The sequence below is a fragment of the Lissotriton vulgaris genome, chromosome 2_1 (assembly GCF_964263255.1).
Source record: "Lissotriton vulgaris chromosome 2_1, aLisVul1.2, whole genome shotgun sequence".
Taxonomy (NCBI): Eukaryota; Metazoa; Chordata; class Amphibia; order Caudata; family Salamandridae; genus Lissotriton; species Lissotriton vulgaris.
Window position 1 is genome coordinate 1983892323 of NC_141687.1, and position 13583 is coordinate 1983905905.

Sequence of the window (13583 nt, forward strand, 5' to 3'; positions counted from 1 at the left end):
AGGCAGTTGTCATCTTGGCCGCGAGGCATCCTTCCAAAAAATCAGTGTGCCACAGTTGTGAGGTCAAATTTGTGTATTGGTGTGCTGGCCGAAAAATTTACCCAATGCCATGGAAGTGATCTGAAGTATTTTTTTTGACCCTGGTCCAGCAAGGATTTGCTTCGGGCTCTGTTTATTTAAATTACCTGTTTTGATGAGATTTGTGAAAGTTTTGCAACATTCTTGCCACAACCCTTTGTGATGGCACAGTGGGACTTGAATTTAGGCCTAATTTTTTTGATATTCAAACCTTTTGAGCCACATCACAGATGTCCGTTTAGACTTCTGATGTTGAAGACTGTCTTTCTCATCCCCATCATATCAGCTAGACATGTGAGCAAGCTGCAGGCTCTTTCTGTCAACCCACCTTTTACAATATTCTTTACGGACAAGTTGGTGTTGAGGACTTGGGCTTAATTTCTACTGAAAGTGGTCACTCCACTGTAGGATAGGCTATCATTCTTTCAGCATTCTTTGTTCCACCTCATCTCTTTAAGGGGGATGAGAGACTTAATTGTTTGGATCCTAAGAAGGTACGAAGTTTTTATATTGATCGCACCAAAGAACATAAGGTTGGACGATCAGCTCCTTCTAGGGTTTTCTGGAGGAAAGAAGGGTAATGCATTGCAAAAACAGACCACCTCTTGATGGATTTTTCTATGCTGGATTAGCCAATGAGTGGATTGTTTTGCACATTGGTTGGTAAACAACCTTAAAGGGGCTTATGTATTTATTCCACACGGGGTGCCTGTCTTGGACATTTGTAAGGCAGCTGCATGGCCATCAGTGCATATATTCCTAAAGCACTATTGCCTCAACACTCAGGCCCATCAGGAAGGGCATTGTGCCAGCTTGGTACTGCAGGATCTTGTGGTCCAAGTTAGTTCACAGACTCGCCACCTTGAGAGGTAATACTATTGTATCTATTTTCAAGGTGAGGAATCTGGGACTAGAAGTATCCATGATTGAACAAATGTCTTTCCTTTGGTTACAATATTTCTGGTGGATACTCTAACCCCAGGTGCCTCACCAACCCTTCCACCTCTGTTTTTGTGAACTGGAGTTCTTTTCCATCTAAAAAGATCCCAGTCTAGAGATCAACACACTGCTTGTGCAAATCTGCCAATGGGCTCTGAGTCCGAGGACGCGGACAACCTAAGAAAGCAACTGACTGACATGAGCGTGCATGAATGACACTGGTATGTAGCTCTTCTTGTCACTTCTCGAGCGGAACAATGTTTGCGGGGAGCTTTACGACACCACCTATCGGTTCATAGGATTACTACTGTAAAAGTTTTCAGATCTAGTCTGGCGCTTGTGGAATATTCACAAGATGAGAAATCTGTGGTTAGATAAAGTATTCACCAGAAACATTATGTGCCTATTTACTGAGCGTTCCTTGATAGCTGAGCAATACTAGCTGAAACAAGGATATTTGAAAGAGGGCTGTTAAAGTTTTTTGACTTCATGTTCACTTTACTTGTCTTGAATTATGCACAGCTTTTTCTATTTGACATTCCTTATCTACTGCTTATTTTTGGCAGCTTTCTCAATACACACTAGCTGGTGAAGCAGAGAGTTTGCATTTTTCTTCTAATGTGTGATTTGTGATCTGCAGGGTTTACTTGCACTGGAGGGGGAGTTGACACCGATCCTGGTGCAGATGGTGAAAAGTGCCAACATGAATGGCCTTTTGGACAGCGACAGTGACTCTCTCAGCAGCTGCCAGCAGAAGGTGAAAGCCAGGCTCCATGAGATCATGCAGAAGAATCAGGATTTCGGAAACGAGGACTTGGAGAAGGTAATTCGGATATACTGGAACTTGTCTTAGGGCCAAATGTACAACCATTCCATTTTGTGAGTCGCAAATTGCGACGTTTTGCGACTCGAAATTAGCGACTCGCTAAATAAAATGTGCAACAGTGTCTGAGACACTGTTTGTGATTCTCAAATGGATCACAAAAGACTTGCCTCGTTAATATTCATGAGGCAGGTTGCAATTTGCGACCCATTGGGAATGGCCATGTCTTTGATTGCTTTTTCAATAGAGCAGGTTTTTTTTTTTTTTTTTTTTTTATTAATGCAGCCCGTTTTCCTGAAAGTAAGGTAGTGGTCCGTGGGGCCTGCTCTTAAAAAATATTTTTGCATCCATTCACAAAGGGGAACGGGACCCCTTCCGGTTTGCAAGTGGCTTGCCACCTAATCGAATTAGGTGTTAAACTTCGCAAAATAATGGTACATACCATTCTGACTCACTATCAGGAAGGGACACCCTTGGCACGCCCCAAATAGCAACACGCAAACACTATTTTGCGAGTCACTGACTCGTAAAATTGTGTTTGTACATACCACCACCCTTTTTTGCAGCCGCAAACGGACCGATATCCCTTTTGCGACCACAAAAACAGTCGTACATCTGGCCTAAAGGGACACATGTATCAAGATTTGTAATCGCGATTACCTGATTGTGATTTTCAGCGATTTGCAATTAGGTAATTGCTATTACAAATGTATGAAACTCCTATAGTTTCATATAGCGATTCGTAGGGGGTCGCAAATCGACCTACCTCTTTAATATTAATGAGGTATGTCGCAGACCACCATGTCCGTGATTGCTTTGAAATAAAAGCAATCTTGTTTTTTTCTTTTTAATGCAGCCCATTTTCCTTAAAGGAAAACAGGCTGCATTTAGAAACAAAAAAATAATAGGTCATTTTTCATTTTTTTAAGAGCAGGCAGAGGTTCGTGGGACCACTGCCTGCTCTTAAAAAAAGTTTTTGCATACATTCACAAAAGGGAAGGGGTCCCTTGGAGCGAATGAGTTACTATCAACTTGAAGTTGGTGGTAAAATGCAAATTCATAAATACCGTAACGATTTGCTATTTGGACGGTACGCCCTAAACACGCCCCTTGCAAATACCGAATCGCAAACCCGTTTTCCGATTCAGTAACTAGTTGCGAATCGCAACATAGGGTTTGATACATGTGAAAAGCATTTTTTGTGTTCACAAACTGGCCCATTCTGAGAATTGGCCCATTTGCAAACGCAAAAATGCTTGATACATATGGTCCTCAGTTTCTTAAAAAAGAACATATAAACGAGCAACATAGATGTAGGGACCAAGCTATTCAGGTTTCACAGGTTTCATGAAAACCTATTGCTTGTAGAATGCACAATGTAATATTTAGCACTGCACTGTAACTTGCACTCAAACACTCACACACTTGCTATACATTTTCATTTTAGTTCACCCTTTAAACCTCTGTTTAATTGCACAATGTGCTGCAAAACAAAGACTCGAAAACAAACAGCCTTTATAACATACAGCTATCAGAGGACATGGCCACTGAAATAAATGGCTGCTAAAGCAAATGGTAGTCAAACCCCGTCAACAATAGACCATCTGGACTCATTCTTAAAAACAAAAATTGTATATCTGCTTCCATAACCTAATTTCCTAAGCTGGTGTAGATTTTACATTGTAGCAGTCAAAAACATTTGCAGGTGTACTGGAAGCCAATGATAGTTAAATGTTTTCTAGCAATACTCCTGGACAGATTTTGTGAATTCCCAATCTCATGCATGCAAAAACAGTTCCAAGTGCCTAATTGTACATAGTGTCCATGTAAAAGTGCTGTCATATTGTGGAATTGCACTTCTGGGTTTTTTCACCACAGAAAATAGGCCCAATGTGTTTGAAGTCGACTGTCATGCCTGAGATATATAGCCTCTGAAAAACTTGGCATCTTAATCTCACCCTCTGGAACAAATGCCTGAAACACAAATAATCTGAAGTACAGGGCCTCTGTACCACACAGCATCCAACGCACATACCCACTGAAACTCACACCAATGGGAACTCATAACCTCGGAAATATCCGACTACCGAGCAAATCTCCAGTATAAAATTCAGTCATTCAGGTAGATTCATCAAAGACCCGTTTTGCGAGTCTTTAATAGCGATTCATAAGGTATCGCTATTACAGACTCGCAAAACGGGATTCATGTAGGAATCGCAAAATAAATTGCGATTCCTACACATTCCTTATTTGCGATTAGCCCATAGGAATGAATGGGGGAGTATTCCTTATTTGCGATTAGCAATTAGCTAATCGCAAATAAGATAGCGATTTCAAGGGTGCTAGGGGTGTCCAAAGGACACCCTGTAGCACCCCTGAAATGCAAATTTACACAGGTGTTGCTCACACACACGTCCAAAGGACATGTGTGTGTGTAACATGCAACAGAGAAAAATGCATTAACGTGCTTTTTTCTATTTTTTCGCAATTTACCACGAAGTCAGACTTCATGGTAAATAGCGATGAAATATTGCGAATTCGCAATTTCAAATTGGTTAATGAATTGCATTTAAGGAATCTCTAATAGAGATTCCTTAAATCCAATTCCTCGCAAATATGCGATTTCGCAAATAGCGATTTTTGCATTTGGGATTATGAATCCCAAATGCAAAAATTGTACTCGCAAAGGGCCAGATTCTCAGAATCTGGCCCTTTGCGAGCGCAATTTAGCTTGATGAATCTACCAGTATGTCATTAGTCCATTGACACGTATTGCTACCAAACAATCTGCTACCAAAAACATTCCGTTTGTAGCTCTGATGTCTAAAAGAAAATGGAGTTATTAACAGTGGGTGTGTACACTCATCTGCTTCTGAGTTGATGCTTGAAGGAAGTGTTGTAGGAGATCGCTGCTTGTATGGTAATGGAGAATGATTCTTTTCTGCTGCATGATAGATTAGGCATTTTTCCCTGTTATGCATTAAAAGAAGAAGCAAAAGCCTTGCTATAGGAAGAAAAACATTGGAAACCTGGTCTTGTGAATGAGTATCAGTACAGTAGCCACGTGAAGGAGATACCATACTTCACTGAGAGAATCCCTGGTAATGGAATAGGCCAGCTGATCCTTTCAAATCATCTCAAGCCTTCTACCCTGGAAGCCCATACCTTTCAACTTCTGTTCCTTCATGACAGCGTGCCAATTTTCTTTCATTAGATAATAGAAAGCTTCAGAACGCCGATTTCATGACCAGCTCAATGAATGGCGCTAATTAGAGCGGTTCTTTAAAAAGAAAAGTGTATTAGAACCTGAATGCCTCATAAAGGTTATTCTGTTGATGAAGCTCTGCATTCTGGGTTAGATTGAGACGGAAGTCATTCCACTGTCGCAGCACAATTTGTTGATGAGGGCACAGGAATACTTGGGTGGGCTAGCAAGTGAAGCTGCTCAAGGGAGGTAAACAGAACCCTTGAGCAGAGACAGGCAAACACAAGCATCGGTAATGCATCTGTTGCGTCAGTGTGATGACTAAAAAGCTGTTTTTATTAATCACGGTCAGGGACAAAGGAAAGTGCTCCCTGACAAGTATCACTGGAGTAGAGCGGATGTGGCAGTGTGCCCAGAGCTGCTGACTCGAGGGCTGGGGATCCCAGTTCGAGTATCAACAGAGCAACATCCTGTGATTCTGAGCAAACCACTTAATCTCTCTGGGTAATACATTGGGCTAGATAAATCTGCTAATTTAATTTGAAGTATAACGCAAACTAATAAATCAGACCGAGGCAAAACTCTTTGAAAAAATAGTTCCACCAAAGCTGATGTTAACAGTATTTCGGCTATGGGAAACTGATAAAAGAAGCAGACGTGGAACAAGCATTGGTAAATGCAGGAAAATATGCGACAGTCAATAGAAATGGAGTAAAAGAAAGTGGCAAGCACAGGAACCAATGAAAAGCGAGGGCGCTGTACGTAAGCCCCTTTTGAGATTTATGTTACAAACAATAGATTTCACAAGCACCATGCCAGTGCTGTGCCGGTGAAACCTATTGAAAACAATAGATTTCACAAGCACAGCGCAATTGCTGTGCAGGCAAAACCCTAAAAGGATACAGTTGTCCACTGATCCAAGAATCTAGTTAAGAATATAAGAATAGCCCTCTTTCTAAATGTGTGCCCAGCAGTCTTTGTGTTTTTTCTGAAAGCAGCGTCTCTCTCAGGACCTAGTTTTCTTTCTACTTTGAAACAAGGATTCACTACAAACACACGTGTTTCTAAAACGAAATTTCCTTTGATGTCTTAGTGAGGCCAGCTTTCGTTGAAAACCATCACTGCATGTTATTTTCCATGACTCTCAGAACTGTCAGTATCACGATGCCACCCTACAAAACCTGTTGTCACTAAAAAAAACATATTAAGTCATATCTGGTAAAGTTACGCAACACTCCATATATGCTTCAATGGCTCCAATTGACCCGTTCCAAGTCTGGCAGGATGACACAATACCATGAGATGGCCCTGGGTGCAGACAGTTGAACAAGCCACCCAGCAGATGTCATATAATCAATTTATGTGTATGAAGTCATAAGGAGAAACAGTGTTCTTGGTCATCTCTGAAGAACACACACCATTAACATGAGATAAAGGAAGTGACGTTGTGACATTGCAGATCTTCATTTCACAACTACAGGTGGAGCTCAAGTGACATGTTATAACAACAGTATTCTTTAGCAAATACTTGTATTCATTTATACTTTAAAATAATACCACTTATCGTGAATCTTGCAGCCTTCTCCATAAACATGCACAAAGAGATCAGTTTGATATGAAGGTTTGTGTATTTCATGCATTTGCTTGCAAACTGCATGCCACATGCCTTGTTGTTATTTCCATGTACACAATAAACTCAATTTTCGAGTTCCTGTTTTTTCTATTTATTTGCATGTTATTTGAAAGTATTGCCAACTTCACATATGCAATGTACGAAGAAGTTAAAACAGATACTTGACTTATCCTCTGCCTTCAACACTGTTAAACATGACAGATTACTGTCCATTCTAGAACACAGGATGGGCCTTTCAGGGCCTGTATTTCAGTGGTTTACTTCATTCCTCCACAACAGAACCCAAAGAGTCAGGCTGAATCAATCCCTCTCTCAGCCCTCTGCCGTCAATATGGGGGTTCCTCAGGGGTCCACCCTTTCACCCATACTCTTCAACTTATTCCTGGAACCACTTGCAAATGCATTGAATTCTGCGAACATTCTTTATCACATGTATGCACATGACAATCAACTGTATCTAAAATCTCCTCCTCAGAAGACTTCATTTCACTCAACTCTACCTCGCTGGACACTCAAAACTGGCTCACTGATAACTACCTCATGCTCAACACTTCCAAAACGGACTTCCTCCTCATTGCTCCTCCTAATCACACTCCCAAGATAGACCTCTGGACGAAGCAGCTAACAGCCTTCCTTTGTTTTCCCCACATTATTGGGTCCACTAAATCCCTTGGAATCACAATAGACAAACACTTGAACAGGAATAATCATATCAGCACTGCCACCTACGGAGCTAAAAACCAGATGAGTATACTGAAAAAATTCATACCCTTCCTAGCACAGGATGTCTTTCAGCTAGTGGTCCAAGCGCTTGTATTGCAGAGGCTAGACGATGAAAGCTCAACTCTTTGCGGTCATCCCAAATATAATTTGGCCCTGCTAAGGGCTGCCCTTAATGCAGTGGCCAGGCTGATAACCAGTACAAAAAGAAATGATCACATATCCCCAGCCCTAAAAACCCTAAGCTGGATGCGGTAGGAAGCAAGAATACAGTAAAGATTGCCTGCATGATTCATAAAGCCCTACAATTCAAGACCCCCAAATATCTGGCACAAAGCTAGAGTTATCCGGGGGATGCAAACCTTCACAAAGTGCAAGTTTACTGCTTCTGAAACCACAGATTTTCCACATAAAGAGAACGAGTTGTAGAGCCTTCTCAGGCAACGCCAGAAGATATGGAAATCGCTGCCACCAGATGTCTGTCTAATCTCATCTACCTCTTCATTCAAAAAGGAAGTGAAAACAATACCAATGAAAAAGAGTGCTGTGTGAAGCGGCCACTATTCCTAAAGTGAAAGCTTGTAATGGAACACTGGCTTCTGCAATGACGGCCGCTTGTTTGTATTTGCAGCGTGCCATACACACTTGTACTTTAAGTACAGCTGCCAACCTACACTGCACTTGGGTCTTAATGTGAAAGCATGCATGGCGCTTCTAATACAAACAAGCAGCCGCCATGGCCAGCCTAACAGATTATGAGCACAAAAAAATGTAACACAGGCTTCAGTAATGGCGGCCGCTTGTTTGTAATTTACAATGGCTGCCGCCCCACACAGCACTCCCGGGATGCCGGCTTAATCTTCCTTTCCCTAACGGGTCATCTGTTGTTGACCAAAGACCACATTTTGAATAGCCTCATTAAGGCTTTATAGTATCTATACATGAACTTTGGTGGTTACCTGTCCATTGACTCATAATTTTCTTTGACAAGTCAATCTCCTCTCCCCGTCTCCCTCAGGTACGCCTCCCTCATCTCCCCTCTCTATGGTTCTCATGTCTTCCTCGACCCCTCCCATTCTACCGTTCTCCTCTGTTTCTCCATCACTGTTTCTTGCATCTCTCTTAACCTCCCTTTCCCCTCATCTTCCCTCCCTCCTAGATGTCTCCCCTTCCCATATCGCTTTCTGTTGCACCCCCATGTCTCACTCATCTAGTCTTTGTCCTCCTCCTCCTTCCTCTCGCACACCCTCCATTTTGTTGTCCCCCTTCTCTCTCTTATCCCACCTCTCATCTCCGTTACCACCCGGCACACTTCGCCCCCTCTCTGTCTCCCTCTCCTTCTATTTCTCCATCATATCTCCCTCACGGTCTATCCCTGTTACTTACCCTCCTTCACACTATTTCTTTGCCTTCCTACCCTCTGTGGCAGACTCGCACTGCAGCAGTAGGGTACAGCGTGCTCACTCTCACTCCCTGGCACAGGTGTAAGACGGCCCTTGTAACTACCTGTTCAGTGTTAGCGCGAAGGCCAAAAGCAAAGTGTACCAAGTCACTGCATCAGTTTACAAAGAAAGCCTAATAACTGAAAAACTACAAAAACAAGCATTTGCAATGCAATAGGTCTCACATTTGCAAGTGTTTGTGCTATTTTAATTGTAAATAACAGTGCCATTCAGTTATGTATTTTGCAAACCTGCAAGCGGTGCGTAAACACGCACTTTGTACTTTGCAGATCATCTGAACACATAAATAAAAAAATTAAATAAAAATCATCGTCCTTTACAATGCCAATAGCTCAGATTGTCACAAATGTGAGAAATGTTGCATTGCTTGTTGTTGTAGTGTACGAATACCTCCCAGGTTGTTTATTAAGTTTTGGAGAATCTAAACTCTGCTCACTCTCTACTTCCTGTTACAAGACATAAAGGGGATGTTAGTTGAAAGCTATCAGTAAGAAACATGTGGTTTTCCTGGGGGCATCTATTACAAAAGCTGTACCTTTCTGCATGCAAAACGGTATACTGTGTTACTATGTTATGACAGTGCTCTGCAGATAGCTCAGAACTTGTGCATCTGAAAGGTCCAGACAGCATTTTTTCTACATTTAATTTTTTAAGAGTGTTCTTTTCAATATTGTAGCCAAACGAAAAAACTGTAAAATAAATCAGAGACTGAATAACCGTTCATATCGCTCGACCCTAAAAATATTTTAAATATATTATTCCTTCATCATGCAAACTACAGATGTTTTCTTGAACCTGAGGATAGATCTGCACAAACCCTAGCAATCGCTTACTGTTGGCAAGCAAAAGAACATGGAGCACAAGACCGGTCACGCACAAGACCAAAATAGAGGGTGTGGGGGATCAAAAGCGAAGTGCTTGCACTTAAAACAATAAGTAGCACAGATGTGTAGAGGATGTGATGCAGCAGCCAGAGCTGCTGACTCAAGAGCTGGGTATACCGGTCCAGGTCTCTGCGGAGCAACATCCTGTGATTCTGGGCAAATCACTTAATTACTCCTGATAAGTTGCTAGATAAATCTGCAGCAAGACAAAAAAGAAGCAAACCTTTCTAAAAAAAAAAATTGTTCCACCCCCAAAGCGGATGTGTTCAGTATGGGAAACTAGTAAGAGAAGCAGACAGGAACAAGCATTGGTAAATGCAGGAAAAAAGTGCTACAGCCAAAAGAATTGGAGGAAAATTAAGTGGCCCTCACATAAACCAATGAAAAGACAGGAAAGAGAGCGGGGCGGGATGTAGACTCCTTGCAGGCGGAACCTAAAAAATAAGCCCAAGCCTCTTTAATAGGAAACCCAAATCAAACAAATATCCTACCAGAAAAAGCCCAACTGACGGTGGACAGAGAAAGGTGCAACAGCCTAAATATTACAAGCAATGGAGCAAGAGGCACTTCAGAGGAGGTCACAGTAACACAACTGTGCATTAAGAGGTGGTGGGGGAAAGAATGTTATATTTGAATGTAAGCAGCTAGGGTGGTGAAGTTGAACACATAAAAACAGTAACAGAGCAGGAAACCAAGAAAAAAATTGTCTCTCAAAGAACAGATAAAGAACCTTAGCAGAATGAGACAGTACTACGTCACCTGCCCCTGAGAGAAACAGAAGAGAGGAAGGAGGGACGAAGAGGCTACACTGACCACTAGCAAGCAATGATTTTTAAATGACACTGACATAGACAAATGAAAAGCAGTGGCAAGAAGAGGGATGAACTTGAAGCCCACAAACTGATCATAGCAGGTCTCGAAGAAATCATGTATGGCAGCTGCATGCTTTTTTTAAATGTATTTACTTTTGTTACAATGGCGGCACCCTTGCTTTAGCACTGAACATCTTGAACTAAAGCACGGGTGCCGCGATTACTTCAAAAGTAAACAAATAGAAAAAACAATGCACACTTTTTTCTATTTGTTTACTTTTAAAGTAATCGCAAAACCCTCTCTGTAGCTTAAGATGTTTGAAGCTAAAGAGCAAGAGCCACCATTGTAAAAAAAATTTTTTTTAAAGAAAACGAAAGGCATACGGCTGTATTTGGCAAGCATATAACAAAAGAAAAGCGCAGCCGCTATTCTTTCTGAGGCGAGCCGCAACTAATAAATGATCCCAAAAAAAACGGTGTTGAGAGAGAGCATGTCCTGCTTGTTTTGAAACCAGGACGAACCTATTTAAGAAAATAGTGCTTAGAGGCTGTAATTATAGTCTACCAAGTAACAACACATGTTACAGAGAGTGTCATCATGGGAGGTTACAAGAAGAAAAAAGGCTGTACTAAGAGGGGACTACTAAGCCTATTGACCAATGAAAAGCGACCATTTACAAAGGACAGGGACAGGATCCAAATAAAAAGAAGGGCGGCCTAGGCGAGACCTAAAACCCCTCTAAAAAGTGGCTGTAAGCCCGCCAATTGCTTACCATTGGTTGACATCCTTATCACTCATCTTTGCTGCCTTCTAATTTGGCAGCACTTGCAAGGCGTCACTTACTGTTTAACTTTCTTGTTTGTGTGGGAATGGATTCTGTGTGCACCCCAGCACACGTTGGTATTACGCTTGTTTTACCTCTTCTACAATACGGATATGAGTGGTGCACATGTCGTGCTAGCGCAATCTCAAGAGGGTGTTCCCTCACGTGCAAGGAGGCTTGGCACTAGGCAAATGAGTGATTCTCTTTTACCTCTGCACCTGAGCCGTATCATGTATGCAGGTGCAAAGGCAAAGAAGCTGTCAGGAGACGCTCTGAAAGTGAACCACTGACAGTGCGCCTCCTGATGGCAGCCCTCTGGAGTGGGGAAATCATCCCCTTGCAGGCAAGTGCTGTCACTCACTGCACCTGCCTGCAAAGTGGTCTCAAATCACACATTAAAGTGCAGGCAGGGTACCGCCTGCACAGTGAAACATAAAGCAGCTTTGAAGCAGCCACTCCGTATTTCACGTGACTGTGGTACTGCACGAGTCTGCAGCTGAACATTCACTGTAATAGGGTGCACTTTGCCTGTTTGTGCATGGTGCGCCTATTTAAAGGTGCGCTGTGGCACAACCTGGAATAGTGCGCCCTATGTGTAAATGGGCCCCGGGTACATTACACAAGTTCATATTCATTTTTGTATGCTGGGAGGTTAAATGATTTGCCCGGAATCACAGGATGTGGAGGCGACTCAGTTCGTGGGTTTTTTCAACTAAGCCCTCCATTGTTGCAATTCTTGAGCAGTGCTGTTTTCAGTCAGCAGCAGTAGACACGCTACCCGTGTACTTTCACTTTTCCCGTTGCAAATACCAACATGGAGACTGCATTGCATTGGCTGTAAAACAACAGGGCCTCTGACAGTTACCCTGTTGCTAGGACCAGCTTCTTTGATGTGACCTGGTTATTTCGTGCAGTCAAAACTGTTACAAGAATGTTGCCCATTTGCATGTTCTCTGGTGACCGCTGTTTTGCAATCGGCACCACTTTCATCTACCCCACTCTACTGCTATCTACCCCACTCTACCTTAGTCTACTCTACTCCAATCTTCCCCACACCAATCTACAGCAATCTACCTCACTCCACTCTACCCCAACTACCCCAAACGACCCCACACCACTCTCCCTCACTCTACCCAACTCCACCCACCCCAGAACACCCTACTTTACTCTACACCAATCTACCCCTCTCCACTCTACCACATAATACCCTTCTCCAGTCCACCTCAATCCGCCCCCCTCCAATCAATCCCACACCACGCCAATCTACACCACTCAAAATCTAACCCACTCTACCCTAATCTACCCATCCCAAGTTATTCCAGTCTACCCTGTTCTACCCCAATTTATCCCACCTCATTATTATTATTTATTATTAAAGGGGTTTGTAAAGTGCCTGGTGACGCCTCCCGGCGTGTCCCCGCGCTGTGGAGAAATGAGTCAAGGGGGGGGGGGGGAGTCTAAAGGGCGAACAGATGTGTTTTCAGCAGTTTTCTGAAAGAGGACTCATTATTAGCTAGTCTAATGTTGATGGGAAGGGTGTTCCATCTGTTGGCTGCTAGGGAACGGAAAGAGCGACCTCCCATTCTAGCTTTTTTTGTGCACGGAGTCTTGAGCAAACCCATTCCCTTGGAACGAAGGGATCTGTTGGGCTCGTAGGGCAAGGCTAGATCGGACAGATAGGATGGAGCTTTCTGAGAGATAATCCTATAGCACCAGAGAAGTGCCTTGAATAGGATTCTCTTCCTGATTGGCAACCAGTGGAGGGTAGCCAAGGTAGGTTTAGAAGGTGCTCTTCTGGGAAGTCTTAGCACTAAACGTGCAGCTGAATTTTGTAAGACCTGCAATCTTCTGATGTTCTTTTCAGAGGTACCCAGCAGAAGCACATTGCTGTAGTCTATACGGGAGGTTATAAGTGCCTGAGTCATGGTACGCCTGGAATCTAGAGGGAGAAGATCCAGGGTACGATTGATAGTTCTCATGACTCCAAAGCACTTTCCTACAGTTTTCTTAACATGGCTATCGTACGAAAGTTTATTGTCAATCCAGACGCCTAAGTTCTTCGCTTCCCGACTGGGAGTGGGTAGAGGTCCCAGACAGGGAGGCCACCAGTCTTTGGTCCAGTTAGTGTCCTTACCTCCTATTATAAGTACCTCAGTTTTTGTGCCATTTAGTTTGAGGCAGTGCTTAGTCATCCAATCTGCG

At 42.8% G+C, this 13583-nt stretch overlaps 1 protein-coding gene across 9 annotated transcripts in view; it reads left to right on the forward strand.

The window, feature by feature from the left end:
* PPIP5K1 (diphosphoinositol pentakisphosphate kinase 1) overlaps nucleotides 1–13583 on the forward strand; it is a 1319084-nt gene that overhangs the window by 811815 nt on the left and 493686 nt on the right. For all 9 annotated transcript variants that reach the window (XM_086958191.1, XM_086958195.1, XM_086958197.1 and 6 more), the window contains one exon: nucleotides 1658–1840. In XM_086958191.1, the coding sequence (XP_086814317.1) occupies nucleotides 1658–1840 (183 nt within the window). The remainder of the gene's footprint in view (nucleotides 1–1657; nucleotides 1841–13583) is intronic.